This window comes from Panthera tigris, chromosome D4, assembly GCF_018350195.1.
Source record: "Panthera tigris isolate Pti1 chromosome D4, P.tigris_Pti1_mat1.1, whole genome shotgun sequence".
In the NCBI taxonomy this organism is placed as follows: Eukaryota; Metazoa; Chordata; class Mammalia; order Carnivora; family Felidae; genus Panthera; species Panthera tigris.
This window is the reverse complement of record NC_056672.1, coordinates 1,802,408-1,822,565: the sequence shown is the minus strand read 5'-3', so window position 1 is coordinate 1,822,565 and position 20,158 is coordinate 1,802,408. Positions and strand designations below refer to the sequence as shown.

Below are 20,158 nucleotides of genomic sequence, written 5' to 3'. Positions count from 1 at the left end.
AAATATGATGAGTTTTCAGTCCTAGGTCTTTCAAAAATACTCTCACAAATAAATGGTCACTGAAACTGTCTTTTCCAAAGATAGTTCAAATTTCTTTCAGTGGTTTCTTTCATTTGAATCCAAAACTCTGACAGGATTCTGAAAACTACTTCTCTTCTCTCCTCGTATTAGGAAGCATCGCTCTGTCCAGGTTTAGATATGCTCTAAGACAGTAAGTCCACTTCCTAGAATTTACCTGTTCGACCAAGCCCTGCATGACAATGGATGGCTACTTTCCCTTCCTGTAAGGCAAATGTCGTCACCTTCACCATGTCTAAGACAGTGGTAAGCGATGCCACACCGTAATCCTTCCATCCGAAATTGTAGAAATAGACTGGACAATGAAACAGAGAACAGAGAAGAAAAATCAACATAAAGGACAGTACGTGAGCAGCCGGGTGAAGGAAGCGCGTGGATTCGTGAAAAGCGCACAGCTGTGAGGCAGGCTGGCTGCACCGCATGCGGAGGCTAAAATAATAGGTTCTTTATATTTCCGGTAAATTCACTGTTTGCATTTCTTACAAAGCACATTCTCTATTACTCAAGACATTTCCTGCTAAAACTCAGCCAGAAACAATTAAGGAGAAACAGGACTGCAGATTAATAAAGGCCACGACCTTCACCCAAATTACTCAGCCACAGAAGGACAGCACGCCATCTTGTTCAAGAGTGGAAATGCGTTTAAAGGACTGGCAAGTGGCACAAGCTGGGTGCATACAGATTTTCCACCTAGTGGAGACAAAAAAGCGAGGCACACGCTTCTTAGAAACAAGTCCCCAAAGTGGCCTGGGCTGGTCCTCTCCAGCCTGGTGAGAATGGCACGTGTTGAGTGACCCCATCCCTAGGCTCCCGGACTTGGGCTCCTGGGACTGCCCAGTAAAGAACCCCTGAGTACCACCCAGGGGCAGAGTTGGGCTTCAGTAACAGCATGAGTGAGTGCTGTGTTCCAGTCCCGCTGCCATGAGTAAGCCGTGTGGTCTGAGTCGGAACAGAGAGCAGTACCACGGGATGGGACGGATGGGTAGGACAGGTCTGGCACACTATGATGGCAATTCATGCACGCTGTGTTTCTACAGGGCTCCTCCCAAGATTGCTCGCACGGGACAAAAGAAATCCTGTACTTTCAACAGCAACGCCAGAGAAGAATGGTCGCATTGTCTAGAATCAGTCAGCTCATCTCCCCCGTCGGGAGCCTACAGTAAGCGTTCGTTCATTCCATCACCCTCTGACCCAAGAGCGGAGTGGGTGAAAGCCTGGGTGCTGTCCTTGGTAACTCACGGAGGGGAAGTGGGGGACTTACTGCCGGCCTCCATGAAAGCTTCAGGAAGGTACGTGAAGCCACTTTCTTGTTCCAGGGGGTTCCCGCAGCTGGCATGCTCCCCAGGGCGCTGCAGGTTGATGATTGTTTTTATGCCATGGCTTACCGGAGAAAAGAAAGAAGTTACCATATTGAGAGCTAGAGTTTTAAAAAAATCAACCATCTTTTGGCATTCATAAACATTACTAGTAACTCTCAAAACCTTAACTTCCTAGTTAAAAGGTTGAAAAGAAGCCCTTCACTGCCTACTCTTTGACCATTTGAAGTCAAAAGTGACAGACAAGAAGACGCGAGCTGGCTTATCGAAGTGTGTCAGCGTGCAGCATTTACCTTCGGAACTGCTCGATGATGCAGTACTTCTCGAGGAGCTCAGTGGACGGGCGAGCCATGGCCAAGATGTTGTCAGTGACCCTGCGGTGGGAGGACGGGGCTGGTGAGATACACAAAACCTGGAACGTTCTAGCTCTAAGTACTGAGAGAACGAGTTATCAAGTCCCTGTTTTTTCTACGATTTCAACAGTTGTAGAACAATTTTCTTATACAGCTCTGGCTTCAATTTTGCATCACAATTAGGGCTCTAAGAGACCCTGAAAGCCTGGAAAAAATTCCAGGACGTAAAGTATTTGTGGACTGCAGCAGAGTGTTTTCAAGGACTCTCATGAGATTCTAGCAGACGTGACAGAGCCACCTCATCAGGCATCAAAGGCAATTCTGCCCCCCGGTCACCCGTTGTGTGAGGCAGGGATAACGCCTGCCTCGTGGGGTTGGCATGACAATTCGACAAGGTGTGGGTGTAAAGTCTTTAGCACAAATCCTGGCGCGAGTGGTTATGAATAAATGCTGACTTATTGTGATTTAGCGTAACATCTGGGCTTTGGGGTCAGCCGGGTCTGGTTTCGAACGCCGGCTTTTCTGCTTTCTAGCTAAGTAGTAGATTACTTAGTTGCTCCGGACTCAATCCTCTCATCACTAAAAGGACATTAACAATGTCTACTTTTCCAGCGCTTCATGAAGATGACATTATAATGTGACAGTGTCTAGCAGAGTGCCTGGCCTGTAGACGAATGGATTTTTACGGAATGTACGAATGGACAGAGGCCCGACAGACAGCGGATCCTGCTTAGGGCTCTAGTGAGAAACACCGGGAAGTCCATCGGGGGCTGTGGGCCACATGAACCTGAGCAGTAACAGAGACGTCGGCAGAGCTGATCAGGGTCCAGAAGGATACCGCAACTCTCCCCCAGGGCAAGTCCTGACATTTAACGGGCACCCCCCAAATTCAGCAGTAGTTAGACCAAGGCGAGGACAGAAGGACCATGAAAGCATCAGAGGTGAAAGACTCAGATGGCTTAGTCAACAGTGAAACAAAAATATTCATGTGGCCTTGAGCTGCATTATTAGAAATTTAGGGTCCGACCACATCTCAGGAACATTGTTTGCTTTCTCACAACACTCCTCAGGCTGGAATGCGATCTGTGGGGAACAGTGGGGACAGCCGACCCGATTCCACCAGCACACGCATACCAGCAAGCCCAGGACGCAAGAGCGCGGGGTGCAGTCGGGTAAGCAGGTCGACAAACGTCTGACCTGGAAGTGGGATTCCCGCTGCAAGAAATGACTCACTGCTAGAGTTCTTTAAACGGTGAACTCTTAGTGGGTTTCAGACATGATGTGGTTTGATTACCAGACGTTTTCAGAGGTATCACTACATCAAAACAGGCGTACTTGACAGTTTACTGTTAAGAACAGAAAGCGGTATGACCGAATGCTGAGCGAGCCGCATCCCATACTACGCACGAGGCGTGTGCCTTACGCCATCCTGAGCCAACGTGGCGCACGGCTCCCCACCGAGGCAGATGGGCAGCGTGTGCACCCACGCGCGCCCTTTCACACGGCAGACGGGAGCAAACAGGAGGCCAACGGTACCTGCGTCAGACCAGGAAACCACACACGCACCTCGTAACTTCTCAAACTTAGAGCCGAATCCATTATTTCCAGTAACTTCTGACATGTAAGACCTCCCCGGTTACCGTTTAAGATACTTTACACACGTCATTTCACTTGCTTAAAAAAACACTATGGGGTGGTTTTATTATTTCCATCTCACTGACGAGGAAACGAGGTTTCACACCGCTTCTGGAGCTGCCGGCCCGCAGGCTGCACAGCCCCACCGCCCTGCGCAGGTGCCCAGGACCACTCACCAGGACGAGTAGACCCCCTTAATGGCTTGCTCCTGCTCGCTCCAGCGCGCCGGGTTTTCGTACTTGCAAGCTCTGCCGCCACACGCCACGGAGCAGGCCACGTGTCCAGGAATCACGTGTCGCAGCCGCTCTCCGACCTTTGTGTACTTTGGCGTCGGACGCCCTGGATTTCCTAGAATGTACACGGAAGGGAAGATTCAAAACCCAGTCTCCAGATGGAAGAGTAACGTGAGAACGCCCTCCAGGATTGGAGACGACGGCCCTGCTGCACCCCCTCATTCTGCCACAGTGAAACCGCTGCCTTGTGCTCTAAGAGCGGGACCTCCCGACACAGAAGAGGCGCTCGCACACGATCACCTCCACGTGTCACACTGGTGGCGAAGAAGAAGAAACCGTAAAAGCAGATCTTTTACAAGGGCATGGGTTTTTTCAAAAATTATGTTTTCGTGAAAAAGCACAAAACATCCGATCACTTTATCTCCTATTCCATGTCCACTGAAGCCCTGAGTGCAACAGACGGTAAAAAGCAGAACGCAGAATTAACTGTCAAAACCTAGACGGTCTCAACACAGCATGCCACCTGCAGTCTCAGTTCATACTCAAAGCTGTGGCAATCTGAAAGAAGGAAAAGAGCTTTACTTTTTCTCTGGAGGCACGCTGAGTCCCTGTCGGCGCGGCGGACGGAGGCCACGGCCACCATCACCTGCAGAGAGGACGAGGACAGCGTCTGGGCGGCGGAGCCCCGGCGGCCCTGCTGCAGCTGCAGGACAGGGTCCGAGGCCGAGTGGCGGCGGCCCTGCAGGAAGGCGCTGAGGAAGGGCAGGGCAGAGCCCCGCCGGGGCAGGTCCTGCATGGCCGGGGATGGCAGCGCCAGCCTGCTCCGCCACCAACTCACTCACTGAGCCCAGAGCACCAGCCTGCGATCAGCCTGCGAGATCCACCAGCCGCTCAGGATAGGCGGGCTTGTTGCCACGGTGACGAACAAAGAAACTACTGATTCCCACTCAGAGCTGCATCCTCGAAATCCCACATGAATGGACTGCAGTTTGGAGGGATTGTTGGAGCAGGGGGAAGAGGAACGTGTATTTTCAGTAGATTATATACTTAAGTTGTAATGAGTCTCTTTTTTCTCAGACTCAGCTGGAAGTCCTGACAGATCAAAGAATTACATCTAACAACACATTGTGATGAATTAAGAAAAATGTGTTTATGACACAAACACTGCCTTTTATACACACTTTAAAAGGTTTAAATTCTGCTGTTCTTCTCGTATCTATTTTCTGAACGTTCTGAAAACCCTTCCGTTTCCACCCCTCTGTGCACAGGGCAGAGAAGTGAACCATAATGAAGGATTCGCAGTACAGCTCGTGACGTTATGAAAACACCATTCAGTTCTTCAAAACCAAAGCCCCCTGTAATTTTCTCGATAGAACTTTTTAAAAAATACCGGGACAGAACAAACAAAGACGTGTGTAGCGCTGATGTCTTAATCAGAAGACCTTTACTTTCGTATTTTTATTTTCAGGACGTGACAACGCAATCCCTGGTCATGCCTTTATCGGGCTGAGACAACAGCCAGGCCTCTCAGAAACTCAGATGCAATTCTGTGCCTTTTGTCACCGACTGCGGGGGGGCGAGGGGGGGGGGAGGACAATGCTTCAGGAATGTCCTGGTGGAGGCGTGCAGCAAAAATTCACTAAGTACCACATTCTTGTCAGGAGCTGGGTGAGGAGGAGGCTTCAAGCTGAGAACAGACAATCCAGCACTGATGTCCGCCTCCTCCCTCGGGAATGTGGGCTGCGCCTGCCCCGTCTCTCTGCGTCTCTCTGTCTCTCCAGGTGGTGTTTCAGCCGCGTGCACAGAGAAACGAGCTCTTGTATGTTTGTTCTATTTCTATGATCAGTCATGCTGTCAGAAAGCTCCTTCTACAGTGCACGCCTAACTCCCCAAACCAACAGACTTTGTCCAGTAAGAGAGACAGAAAAGCTTAAGCTGGCACCCAAATTCCTACTCTGCGTATAGTGCCAGGACTTGTCATTTCATATACAGTGATGGAAAAGAAATTTTTTTTTTTTAAGTAGGCTTCACAACCAGCGCAGAGCCTGACGCAGGGTCTGAACTCACGACCCCAAGATCAAGACCCGAGCTGAGATCAAGAGTCAGGCGCTCAACCAACTGAGCCACTGAGGCCCCCAGAACGTCTTACTGTGAGTGACCAGAAAGCACAGTTCCACAGAGCTCTACAGGAGAGCTCAGAGTACAAGGGGCTGCACCAGGGGTGAGCTGGAGTCTGAGGGCTTCTAACTCGGCCGGGCGGACAGCCTCTGCTCTTCAGGGCTGGGGGTCTGAGCCAGCCTCCAGGCGGTGGTTCACGGGGTGGGGAGCTGAGAACCAGGGGCCTACTGGGACAGCAGCGGCGCGAGTGGACAGGAGCGGACAGGCGGGAGCCGGGGTTCAGGTTCCTGCAGCTGGGGGTGGGGAGACCCAGCAGGCCAGCTACATGAGCAGCAGCTGGGAAGTCTCTAGCCCCAAGTAGGGGAGTAGGGGACACCTCACGTCTACGGCACTAAGGACATCCCCAGACGAGGGTGCAAGCGACGTTGCTCTCAACACTTCCAAAAATGAAAATGGCTTTGCTGAGGGCAGTACTTGTCTGGACGAAGCTGAGGAAGGAAGGGACGGCTCACGTGTTCTCTCAAGAACCATCTCTGCTGTGAAATCCACAGAAGTGGGCCGACCTCACCTGAACGAGTCAGCACCGAGCGGACGCCCGGGCACCCTGAGTGCAGGCCCTCCTCTGAGCGCGTCCTCAGGCTCACCCAGGACACCTGAGGTGCTGGGGTCCACCCAGGGGCCCGCCTGGACACCCCCACTCCCTTAGCACAGCACCACTGGCTGGCAGGCTCAGCCTCCAAAACCACCCGCTGGCAAAATGCCCAAATCACGACTAAATCCACGTTTGAAAACTTGGTTTTACCCGTGCCAAACGGCTTTCTGGTAGGGAGCGTGCCTCAGTCCTGCCTGAGACCACACAGCCCCCTCCCGCCCATGCACTGAGAGCGCACGACCCCTCTCCCGCCCATCCCCTGAGACCTCACAGCCCCCCTCCCGCTGTCTGCATGGGGCCTTGGGCGAGTCTGGAAGCCCACCACAAGCCGTTTCCTGCCCTTCTACACACCCGCTCACTCAGGGACGCACACGCAGGGGCATCGCCACTGACCCACTCCTGTCTTCACTGCCAGACATTCAGGCCCCCACCCCCGACTTTATTTACAGACAAGACAGAAGCACTTCAGGCCCAGGACCTTTTGATTTCCTCGTTTCTCCTTCAGCAAACCCCCAGGGGTGAGGTGGCTGGTGAGCAGGTTTCACCACTGAAGCTCAGACTTCCATTTGGTCGAGTCTTCACCCGTTTCAACAACCACGTGTGAAGACACTGGAAGGGGAAATATTTTGAAAAACTCAACACAGGTTTTTTTTCTCAGGTCAGAGAGAAACACGGCATTAAAATAGGATCGAGGAAAGCCATCTCAGAGATGCTTTGTTTCCGCCTCCCTGACCTCAGAAATCTCACATCTCCTTAATTTGTGGCCTGCGAAAACCACGTTTTTGTTCACAGAAAGTCACTGGAAATCAATCATGCAACAATTCAAAAGAAACTGTTTTCAAAGTCTTGGAAGAGAAGATATTATACTTGTACCAAAGTGATCTCTTCTTTTGTGTTCATTAAGAAGGCATATTTGTACAACCTAAAAATCCACTAAAAATTTTAATTTATAATTTATATTTATGAATTTATTTCTATTAAATTATTATAACTTATAATTGGGATGAATTATAGATGGCTAATGATGAACTATTCAGACACTTAGAAATAACATTTTAATATTTAAATCCCCAATAGGAAAAAAAAATAGAAGACTTCTCTTTAGATAAACAGAAGCAAAAAGACTTTTAATTCCTATTTTACGTTATATATAAAACAGAATTTTTTAAAGTCAGAGTAATTTGTGAAGGGCCATGCTGTCAGCAGACACTTAAAAGGTAAAGAGCGTTTTTTCCTGGTGGCCACAGAGAAAACACCATTATCATAAGCTCCTTGTTGGCCCACAGTTCTAATTTATTTGCCACAAGGGCCTTCCCACTCACCTGCTAATAACTCATTTGTTTTCACTCCTGCCAACATATTTGTCTAAATACATAATAAAAAAATGTCAGTTTTCTACATTCCCTAAATATAAACTCATGGGGACCCTACCTTGCTACTATTCTTACCGTCTCCTCACTTCCAAATATGCTGTGTCTAAAAAGAAACCAGGCTCCAAGAAGTAGGAAAACAATAAAGGATAATCCCCACGACCAACCCTCTGTGTCCCAAGCTGCTGTCATCACCAACGCACAAACGGCCCCTCAAGGCGCGAAGAATGGGGGTGCCAGGTGCCCATCTCCACGCCGTAACACCCTCCCGGCCAATGGCCTGTGTGCAGGTGGGCAATCAGACCTTCCCCAGTTCAGAATAATGTTTATGGAACCGGGATGTCCTGGTCACTGCAAATGTGAAACTGTCTAGCCCTGTGATGAGGGCAGTAAGCAACAGAGAACCCCACTGTCCTCTCCTCAATTCCCACACGTGGCGGTTAAAGCAGACGCGGAGCCCCAAGAACCGGTCATTTCTCTCACATCCAAGGTTTCAGAAAGGGCTGGGAACTTCCTACTTGAACGACATCACGTGACCGTGGGCCCAAGAGCGTGGTGAGAGCCGCAGATCCACGGGGCCCCAGCCCGCAGCCCTCAATCACCGGGGAAGTCACATCCAGGAGTCGGGCAGGACGCCGACCGCGCCGTGTCTGCTTGCTAAGTTTTACCCCAGGGGGCTCGCTTCTCGCAGGAGTAACAAGCGTCCAGCTGCTGGATAGGTCAGCGTGTCTTCCGACGTCCAGTCAGAGCCGCCCGCTCTGCGAACTCCGGCTCTGCTTCTTTCCTCTAAAAGTTAACACGAAGCATCTCTTTGACTCTGCAAGAGTTCAAATATGTTCAAATATCTGAAGACAGAACTTCTCCAAAACTTGCCCTACCTGGGCTGCGGCTTCCCGATTTTCCAAGCACATGTCACTGTGTCCAGACCCTTCCCCACAGCCCCCCGCTTCCAAGGCCCTTCCGTCCCCCTTCACAGCCAACACTCTGAAAAGTGGACTGTGGTTGCCGCTGCGTGTCTCAGTTTCCACCCGTATCCCTCTGGCCTCCACCATCCATGGAAAGTTGTTCCAGCAAAGGTCTCCGATGGCCTCTTCGTGAGTTTTGTCTCGGACTGCTCAGCAGCATGCCACACAGTCGGGCAATTTAGTTTCAATTTAAAAACTTTTTTGGAAAAGACGTTATCTTTTATTTTGAAGCAATCTCAAACTTAAATAAAAAGACAATACAAAGAATATTTTTTCTTGAACCGTCTGAGAATACGCTGCATACACGTCGCCCAATACGCCAAATAATTTAGCGTTATGTTTCGACAAAGACAACCTCTAGATTCCCCCAGATCAGACGACGACTGATACGTGACCAGTCGCCGCTATCCCTCAGACCTCACTGGAGCTTCCCTGGTGACCTCAGTGCTGCTCACGGCAAACACGCCACAGCATCAGAACCACATGCTGTACCCGCTGTCCTGTCTCTCACTCTCTAGAGCAAGCTCCAAAGTCTTTGCTGGACTCTGACGCCCCTCATTTCTGCGGAGTACAGGCGCTTAGCTTGCAGAATGTGTCTGTTTCCTCACGATTAGACCCACGGAGCCTGGGGGGTTCATGGGTGAAGAACAGCATTTAGGAACCAAGTCTGGGTGCTGGGTGTGCTCGTGGCTATGGGCATGCTGCCGCCAGCGGGCCTGCTCAGCACACAGAGCTAAACGATACGAACACGTGGGACGCCTGGGGGGCTCTGTCAGTTAAGTGTCTGACTCTTGATTTTTGGCTCAGGTCATGATCTCACAGTTTGTGAGTTTGAGCCCCAGGTTGGGCTCTGTGCTGATAGTGTGGAGCCTGCTTGCGATTCTCTCTCCCTCTCTACCTGCCCCTCCCCTGATCATTCTCTCTCTCTGAAATAAACTTAAAAAAATACATGTACACGCATGCACACATTCCACATGTTTGCAGCCACACTATTTCTAAAATTTTAGTGTTTATTCATTTTTGACAGAGAGACCGAGCGCGAGTGGGGAAGGAGCAGAGAGAGAGGGAGACACAGAATCCGAAGCAGGCTCCAGGCTCCGAGTTGTCAGCACAGAGCCCGATGTGGGGCTCGAACCCACAAACCACAGGATCATGACCCGAGCCCAAGTCGGACGCTTAACCGACAGAGCCCCCCAGGCGCCCCAGCCACGTTTATTTCTACGTGCATGCATCATCAACTGGAAACTGAGTTCACCCTAGTACTATGAATTCCAATCCAACACACAGGGCCCCTCTACGTTTCTGTCATCCTTAACCAGGACCCTCTGTGCGACCCTTCTCCCCTCACGGCTGTTGCCACCACCTTCAGGGAAGCCCGGGCCCTGTGTGTGTTCTGATGCTCCACACGGGGCCACCCGGCCACACACAGGAGCCCTGCTAACCCCAGGCAGGCTCTGACTCCCTGAGTCAGGTTAGCTTCTCACACGCTCGCCATCCTGCTGTTGCCCTCAGCCACATCTCGTGGCCCTGCCAGTGGCTTTTACACGGATTTGTTCCGGAAGGGAAGAGAAAAGAAGAGGAAGAGAGAGTGCCTTCCTTTTTCCCTTTGCTAACTGTGGTAAAATATACAGAACATAAAATTGACCGTCTTAGTCAATATTCAGTGTACAATGGCATTAAGTACATTCACATTGTGCAACCGTCCCCACCAACCATCTCCAGAACTTCATCTTCCTAAACCAAAACTCTGTCCCCATTACACTAACTCCCCAACCCCCCCCCCCCCCCGCCGCCGACCCAGCGCCCTCCCTATGGAATTGACTCTTGCAGTTCCTGTATAAGAGAAATCACACAGTATTTGTCCTTCTGTGTCTGGCTTATTCACTCAGCACAATGTCCTCAAGGTTCATCCATGCTGTAGCAGGTGTCAGAATCTCCTTCCTTTCTAAGGCTGCATCGTATTCCACTGTGTGTATGTGCCACACCATGTTTTCCCCGTGCACCTGCCGATGGATACACGGCTCGTTTCCAACTTCTGGCTATGGTGAACGCTGTATGAACGTGGGTGGACGAATATCCGCTCGAGTCCCTGCTTTCTATTCTTTTGGTATATACCCACACGTGGAACGGCTGGGTCATATATTTATTTTTTTTTATTTGTTGAGACACTGCCATACTGTTTTCCATAGTAAAACCATTTACCACACCAGCAACATGCAAGGACTCCAGTCTCTCACTCACCCACACCTCTTACTTCTGGTTAGTTCATTTGTTTTGGTAACAGCCATCCGGGTGGATACGCAGTCTATCTCACTGTGGTTCTGATCTGCATTTCCGTAACAGTTAAAATAGGCTTTTCATGTGCTTATCAGACATCTGTGTATCTTTTCCAGAGAAACATCTACTCAAGTCCTCTGTCCATTTCTGAGTCAGGTTGTTTGTTTCTGGTTGCTGAGCTTCAGGAGTTCTTTATGCATTCTGTATGTTAGTCCCTGATTAGACAGCTCTGTGATTTCCAGTCTCTCCCGTCTGTAGGCTGACTTTTCATTCTGCTGACAGCATCTTCTGAAGCACAGAAGTTTTAAATTCTGATGAAGTCTGATTTACCTATTTTTTTCTCTTGTTGCTTGTGCTCTTGTGTCACAGCCAAGAAATCATTGCCAACTCCAGCATCACGAGGCCTTTCCTCTAAGGGTTTTATACTTTCACCTCGTACGTTTAGGATTTTTATCCATTTTGAGCTAATTTTTGCACAAGGCATAAGGTAAGGGCCCAATATCACTCTTTTGCACATGTACACCCGGTCTTTCCACCACCAACTGATGGAAACGCTGTCTTTACGCCAATGAACGGACTCATTATCCTTGGCAAAAGTCATTTAACCACACATGCAAGGGGTTTTTTTCTGGGATCCCTACTCTATTCGCTGGTTTATGTCTGTCTTTATGCCAGTACCACACCATTCTGATGACTGATTGCCTGTCCCTGCCCCACGCCCCCCACCCCCCCAGCTTGGCAGCTGTCAAGATGGCAGCAGCCCGCGTCCCAGTATGGGACCCTGGTCTCTAATTCCAGGATGAGCAGAGAAAACCTTATTTGAAAATTATTGTATGTGCTTGTTCTAACCTGTCTGGGCACCTGAGCACCTTGAAGGCAGAAAAGTAATTTCAACTATTACTCGAAAATACTGTGTGATAAAAAATCTGCAGGCTCCTGGGGCACAAGACTACTGCTGAGACACTGGAAAATGCCACCAAACATCTAAAGAATGAGCACCAGTTTTCAGTGTCTTCCAGAAAACAGGGGAGGAGGGAACATTTCCACCCCCTCTAGGAAGCTAGGATTACTCTTTCACCAAAGCAGACAACGATAGTACAAAAGAAGAGAACAATAGTCCGACGTCTCTCCAGAGCTTAAGCACAAAATCCTGAACAAAATAGCAGCAAACCAAATCCAGCGATGCACAGAAAGAATTATATGCCATTACCAACGGGATTTATTGTAGGTATGGTAAGGATAGTTAAATATTGAAAAACAATAAAATCTACCATATCAATAAGCTAAAGAAAAAATAATTCTATCAAATGACACAGAAAAAGCATTCTACAAATTCCAACAGCCATTCATGACCAAAAAAATCTCAGTGAGTTAACAACAGAGGGCAACTGGTTCAACTTGTTGTAGAGAACCTGCCAGAATCTGTAAGCATCATGTTGCAAGGTGAAACATGGTCTTCTCCCTGAGGGAGGAGGAAGGCAAGGCCGGTGGCCCTCCTAACTCTCTCTGCTCAGCAGACATGCTAGGCCACTACCGTAAGGCAAGAAGAGAAATACTGGCATACAGATTGCAAAGGAAAGAAATAAAACTGCTCTTATTTGCTGATGTGATTGTTTGCACACAAAATCGCAATCTCCAAAAGCCTCCTAGACCTAGTGAGTGAGCTGAGCAACCACAATAAGACACTAGCACGCACCTGCTGGGACAGTGAAACAGCAGAGAAATCGGATCACTCGTCCATTGCTGGGGGACACAAAATGGCACAGCTATTTTGGTTAACACTTTGGCAGTTTCCTATAAAACTGAACATGCAACTACTGTGTGAACTAGGAAGTTCCTTCCTGACCCCTGACCCCAGAGCAAGGAAAACTCCTGCTCACACATAAAGCTGCTCATTTGTGTTCACAAGAGCCCCAAACGGAGACCACCTGGCCATCCTTTGGGGAGTGAATGGATAAACACCCTGTGGTGCACCCCTACCAGGCAAGGCCACTTGGCATTAAGAACAAGTACACCGTGGATACACAACACCAACAGAATGACACCAAGTGGAAAAAGCTGACTCGAATGGCTACATGCTGTGTGATTTCACTTATATACAATTCCTGAAATGACAAAAATCATAGAAGTGGGAACAGATGAGTACTTGTCAGGGGCCAGGCTCATGGGAGGAAGTGGGTCCGGCTACAAAAGGCAAGAGGAGGGATCCTTGCAGTGACAGTGCCATCCTGTATCTCGACTGCAACAATGTTGACATCCTGGCCAGGACACTGAACTACGGATGCGCAAGATGTTACTACTGATGGAAACGGAGTAAAGGGTGTATGACTTACAACTGCATGTGACTGTATAATTATCTCAGTATTTTAATTAAAAGTGTACACATAATCAAGATAAAAACAGCCACAAAGCAGGCCTACTTAGCAAAGGTCAGGCCCCACACAAGGAAGGCAACCACAGGTGACCCTTGAACAACATGGGTTTCAACTCCATGTGTCTACATATAAGCAGATGTCTTTGGATAAATACCGTATAATACTGTAAATGTAGTTTCTCTTCCCTAGGATTTTCTTAATAACATCTTCTTTTCTCTAGCTACTTTATTGTAAAAATACAATATATGACACACAAGATATGTGTTAATCAATGGTTGTTGGTGAGGCTCCCAGTCAACAGGAGGCTATTAGTGGTTAAGTTTTCAAGGAGTCAAAAGTTATATGTGGATTTTCATCTGTGCTGGTGGTCAGGGTCCAAACCCGCCTGCTCAAGGGTCAGCTGTAGCAGAGTCTATGGCACTCGAGCCAGCAGGGCACAGGCCCTGTGTGGAAGAGCGAGCGGAGGCAAGTGATGGCAGGGCGGGGCTGGGAGACGGGTCATGAAAAGGAGGACTCACTAAATAAGAGCAAGGTTCCTCATTCTTGGAGAAGGGAATTATAAACTCAGTAAGGGGAAAAGCTAGAACGATGGTACAGTGATGGATGAGACAACAGCAAGTACCAATATGAACTCATAGTTTTCAATATATAAAAACAAATATGTGTATAAAAGTGGGTAGATATCTATGCACACTTATACACTTCCTGGCTTTGTCTTGCAGGGAGCTTGGGGACACATTTTGGGTTTCCCAACACCACTCTGCACTGGAAGGAACCAGAGCTCCTGGCAGAAACGGGTGACTTCAGGGCTGGACCAGGAAAGGTACAAGAGGACATCAAAGACCTTGCTGGGCTAGGAGGCAGGAAGCAGGGAGCAGGGACGTGTCCAGATGACACAGCTACAGGCTGGAGAGGCTCTTCTGGCCCAATGGGGGACAGCGGAGTGCGAAAACAAAGGACAGTGAAAGAGTACACTCCCTGCACAGATGAGGATCTACGCCGGAATGGAGAATAACTGAATGAACCAAGGGGAAGGGGAACTGCTCCTGGAGAATGCCAGCTAAGAAATGCAGAAGCAGTGATGGGGTCAGGAAGCCTCCCCTCCGTCATCTGTCATCACAATACTTAATTCAGGCAAGAGACGCCAGCGGATGCTGCGGGGCTGGGAGAGAGCTGGGTGAAGACCAGGTGCCCACAGCCTCCCAGTGCCTCTCCACCAAGTACGAAGTCGAAGGGAGAAGGAACGACTTACAGTGGATACAGCCCGCAGACACCACTGCACTGATGGGACCAAACTGAGCACCCCAGGGATGTGGCATGATGGCGTTCTGGGTCACTTAATGGGATGCCGTGAGAAGAGAATGAAGTCATTTCTGTGATGTTCCTGCCAGAAACGCAAAACCTTAATGGTGTTATGATGAAACAGCAGACAAACCCCCAGGGAGGAATATGCTGCAAAGCACCTGGCCTGTAAGTTTCACAGACATCAAGGCAGGACTGTGGTCACAGAAAGAAACTGGAAAAACATGACAAGTATCCTTTTGCTGTTAAAGGATGTTACTGGCACAGCTGACCAAACTTGAGAGGGGGTCTCTGGGTGAACAGTATTTAGGGATTTTTTAATGCTTCTCTATGAGTCTGAAATTCTTGCAAAATGAAGAACTAACATCACGAGAGACGACTAGACATCATAGGCATTCTGATGGAAGAATATAGTGCCATCCATGAAATATGGTTGTAAATAAAAAAAAAAAAAACTTGATTAGGCTCTACATCCTTCCACTAATCCAGTTTATAGGAAATAATGTGGGAATAAAATCAGAAAAATACAGATTGTGGCAAACTCCATAGGGCAAAAAACCTGGTTTCTTCAAAAATAAAGTGTAAGGAAAAAGAGAGAGAAATCCACATGTAAAACAGATGTAAGATACATATCAACCAATTATGCAATATGGATTCTGTTGGATCCCGATGCAAACAAACATACATACGTCTATGACTCCGCTAGAAATCTGAACAATGTTCAGGTATTGAGGATATTAGGTGACCGGTGTTAAATTTTTCTAGTTATGGTGATGGTGATATGGTTAAGGAATGAAATGAAGTAATATGGAAGCAGGGAAAGGAGTAGAGGAAGGGAGTGAGCCGAAATTGTTAAAGATGGGGGACGGTACCTCTCGGGGAAGGGGACCTCCCTGGGGGTGGGGTCTCCACTGGCACCCATACAGGCAGTGGTACCTCCACAGAGATCTTTGTAGTATTCTATATACTTTTGTGAATGTTTGAAATTTCCCCACAAATTTTTTTTCCAAAAAGTAGAATATTTAAATCTAGGTTTGTCTCATTCTAAAGCTAGTTCTTGTTGAGTTTTCTTTCTATTTTCCTTTAAAAATAATTTAAATACTTTACTTACTGACCCCCTAATTAAATTTCCTTATGGTTCATTAGCCAACATTAAAAAAAAAAATGCTTCCTAGCCCAATGTTAACCCAATAGGTAGAACTACCTTTAGAGATGAGACTCACTCTAAAAAAGTTAGATATAAAGTAAGTTTCTTATTTCTCCAGACTTTTTCCTAATTAAAAATTAGCTCCATATTATACACGAGGAGATTTTCAATTAAAGAGATGGCTTTAGGAGAGGTAAAACCAGCTTCTCTAGAGGATCACAACATGGGTATGACGACCTCCCCCAGGGCATCTGAAAACACATCAGGTTTTCTGGTTGTCACCGCAGTCTGGGGACATCACGGGACTCGGTCAGGGATGCCGTCACCTGGCTCCTGTACGACAAAGACTCGCCCATCTCAGAAGCCAAGAAAATCCCTGATGGGAAACACCAGCTAAGAGGGGACATTTCGACAGAAGGGAGAGGGAAAAAGGTCTGACTCAGGGTTGTTAGCTGGGGCGTCCTTTAGGCAAAAAACATGTCGTACAAAGGAAGCAGCAAGTAGGCACCGCTACCGCCCTTGTATTAGATAGCGCTTTCTCAAACAGGGAAACTAACAGTAAGTTAGCTCTCAGACGCTGCCCACAAACCGTGGTTACCAACAGGCCGGTCCCTACTGAGTCAGAAAGGAGCAGACAGATGCAGGAGGGACTACAAAGAGGGGAATTCTGACAAGTAAGAGGAGGGAGACACTGGTTTCCTGATGACAGAGGGCTCCCCCTGGTGGGGTGGTCAGAGTCCTACGAGAGAACAGTCAACAGAGCCCATTATTCCCAGCAAGTGCAGGACTCCAATACCTTCAGACCCCTGCCTCTTTACTTTCTGTACATTACCTCATCTGACTCAGGGGGAAGCCCTTCAAGGTTCCCGATACAGGAGCCCTAACGTGAACAGGGCAGGACCAAAACCATGTAAAGGTTTTGCCAAAAAAAATGACCTGACGTCTGGCTGATGGCTCATGGCAGGAAATCAGTCACCAGCCTAGTAGCTGCGACAGCAGCAAGGGTCCCCGTCACAGCACCCTTCTTCCCAGGGCTACCATGTGAAAAATCAAATGTGTGGGATGGAATGGAGAAGAAACAAACTGGGAGGAGCAGGGGCACCTGCTTCAAAGTGACACTTGCGAGGGATGGAAGAGAAAGCTTGCCTCACAAGGAGGCTAGAAATGAGAGGAAGAGGTCATTTCAGTCTAAGGATAATGCAGGAGGCAAACTTTGTTTTCAACATTCCCTCTCAAAAGACCGCTTATTCAAGATTTTGAAAAGGAGTTTCAACAGGTCAAAACAGGGAGGCAGAAATAAACAAGAGCCATAAGCAGTGACTGCACTTGGGATTCTAGTGTGAGGCCTCGAGGCTTTTCCATCATGTCTACTCATACTGTTTCATTAGACGCTACTCTGCACAAAGCGTCAAAAAGTGTGTCAAAGAACTTACCCTTCATGTTGGCAGCATATGGACTGTCATTCACCAAAGTGGAGTATGGCTCTTCATTTTGAGGCAAGATTCCCGCAGGCATGGTAGTCTGTTGAGAAAAAAACATTACTTTTTGAGAGTTTGCTTATGGGATGTGCATTTATGAATCACCTACAAAGTGCTGGACTTCTGCTGCTAATAGTCATTAGCTCTGTGTTTCCCCAGCTCTGGAAATGTGGACAGTGTAGACGTGAGATGTGCTGTCAGTGTCAAATACGATTTTGAAGACCTAATACAAAAAAGACTAAAATAGTTCACTAGTAATTTTTTTTTTAATTTTTTTGATATTTATTTATTTTTGAGAGAAACAGAGACAGAATGCGAGTGGGTTGGGGCAGAGGGAGAGGGAGGCACAGAATCTGAAGCAGGCTGCAGGCTCCGAGCTGTCAGCACAGAACCTGACGTGGGGCTCGAACTCACGAGCTGTGAGATCATGACCTGAGCTGAAGTCGGACGTTCAACCGACTGAGCCACCCAGGCGCCCCAATAATTTTTTACACTGATTTTACATTGAAATATTTTTGATATGCTGAGTTAAATAAAATACATTATTAAAATTAATGTTCTGATTCTATTAATGTTGCTCTTAGAAAATCTAAAACTGAATCCAAGGCTCACATGATATTCCAGTGAACAGTGCTATCTACAAGGTAAGGATATTACAGACAAACTGACAGCTAACAACACACACAATGGTGAAAGCCTAAAAGCCTTAATAATATTGTAATAACTTTGTATGGTGACAGATGGTATCTAGACTTACTGTGATCATTTCATAACATATATAAATGTTGAATCATTATGTTATATACCTAAAACTAATATAATTATACTCAATTTGAAAAATAAATTTATCAGGGCACCTGGATGGCTCAGTCAGTTAAGTGTCCGACTTCGGCTCAGGTCATGATCTTGCAGTCTGTGAGTTTGAGCCCCGCGTCGGGCTCTGTGCCTACAGCTCAGAGCCTGGAGCTTGCTTCAGATTCTGTGTCTCCTTCTCTCTCTGCCCCTCCCCCACTCATGTTCTGTCTCTCTCTCTCTCAAAAATGAATAAATGTTAAAAAAAATTTTTTTTAAATGAATGTATTAATACACTTCCTGCTTCAGGGCTTAGCTCTTCTCCTTATGGGGACATCTGTCCCTTTGTTATTGACTTACAAGATGTCTTTTTATATTAAGAATATCAAGGGCTTCATTAAAAAAAAAAATCACACACCAATGTGTCAACCAAGAAATCAAAGAAGAAAAAAAAATTATGAAAATGAAAACACAGTGGTCCAAAATCTTTGGGATGCAGCAAAAGTGGTTCTAAGAGGGAAGTTTATAGCAATACAGGCCTACCTCAAGAAGCAAGAAAAGTCTCAGGGTGCCTGGGTGGCTCAGTCAGTTGAGCGCCCAACTCTTGATTTAGGTTCAGGTCATCATCCCAGGATCATGGGACTGAGTCCCACATCAGGCTCTGCGCTAAGCATGAAGCATGGAGCCTGCTTAAGATTCTCTCCCTTTTTCTCCTTCTGTCCCTCTCCCCTGTACTCTCTCTAAAAAAAAAATGAATAAGAGAGGTGCCTGGGTGGCTCAGTCGGTTGAGCGTTCGACTTCAGCTCAGATCATGATCTCACGGTTTGTGGGTTCAAGCCCCGTGTCAGGCTCTGTGCTGACAGCTCAGAGCCTGGAGCCTGCTTTGGATCCTGTCTCCCTCTCTCTCTGCTCCTCCCCTGCTCACACTCTGTCTCTCTCTGTCTCAAAAATAAATAAACATTTAAAAAATAAATAAATGAAAAATAAAAATAAACAAAAATTTTTAAAAAAGAAGAAGAAAAATCTCAAATAAACAACCTAACCTTACACCTAAAGGAGCTGGAAAAATAACAAAACCCAAAAATAGTAGAAGGAAGAAAATCATAAACATTACAGCAGAAATAAATGATATAGAAACTAAAAAAAAAAAAAAAAGACATATCTGATAAAGGATTAGTATCCAATACATGAATAACTGATACAACTCAACACCCAAAAAGCAGATAATCCAATTTAAAAATGGGCAGCAGACATGAACAGACATTTTTCCAAAGAAGACATCCAGATGGCCCTCACATGAAAAGATGCTCAACATCACTCATCATCAGAGAAATAAAAATCAAAATGATGAAGATATATCACCTCATACCTGTCAGAATGGCTAAAATTTACAACACAAGAAACAACAGGTGATGGTGAGGATGTAGAGAAAGGGGAACCATCCTGTGCTGTTGGTGGGAATGCGAACTGGTGCAGCCATTCTGGAGAACAGTATGGAAGTTCCTCAAAAATAGAAATACCCCGCAATCCAGTAACTGCACTACTAGGTATTTACCCAAAGGATACAAGAATACCGATTTGAAGTGGCACATGCACTCCAATGTTTATAGCAGTGCTACTGACAAATAGCCAAACTCTGGAAGGAATCCAGTGTCCATTGATAGATGAAGGGATAAAGAGGATGTGGTACAGGCACCATGGAATATTACTCAGCCATACAAAGGACTGAAATCTTATCATTTGCAATGACGTGGATGGAGCTAGAGAGTATCATGCTAAGTGAAATCAGTCAGAGAAAGACAAATACCATATGATTTCATTCACATGTGGAATTCAGGAAACAAAACAAAGAATAAACATTAAAAAGGAGAGACACAAGCCAAGAGACAGACTCTTAACTAAAGAGAACACACCGCTGGTTACTGGCGGGGAGGTGGGCGAAGGGATGGAGGAAACAGGAGATGCAGGTGAAGGAGTGCACTTGTTGCAATGAGCACAGGGCCATGCATGGAAGTGCTGAGTCACTATTTTTGAATACCTGAAACGAATATAACGCTGAATGTCAAC

General features: G+C 47.2%; 1 protein-coding gene across 4 annotated transcripts in view; it reads right to left on the bottom strand.

The window, feature by feature from the left end:
- Window positions 1-20,158, bottom strand: part of PTPDC1 (protein tyrosine phosphatase domain containing 1) — a 64,073-nt gene that overhangs the window by 12,310 nt on the left and 31,605 nt on the right. For 3 of the 4 annotated variants that reach the window (XM_042964313.1, XM_042964310.1, XM_042964311.1), the window contains 5 exons: window positions 17,255-17,342; window positions 3,559-3,730; window positions 1,688-1,768; window positions 1,340-1,458; window positions 236-373 (listed from right to left, as the gene is read on the bottom strand). In XM_042964313.1, coding sequence (XP_042820247.1) covers window positions 236-373; window positions 1,340-1,458; window positions 1,688-1,768; window positions 3,559-3,730; window positions 17,255-17,336 — 592 coding nt within the window. In that variant the 5' untranslated portion in view covers window positions 17,337-17,342. Of the gene's footprint in view, window positions 1-235; window positions 374-1,339; window positions 1,459-1,687; window positions 1,769-3,558; window positions 3,731-17,254; window positions 17,343-20,158 lie in introns of those variants that run through there. The other variant, XM_042964312.1, reaches the window with a different exon arrangement.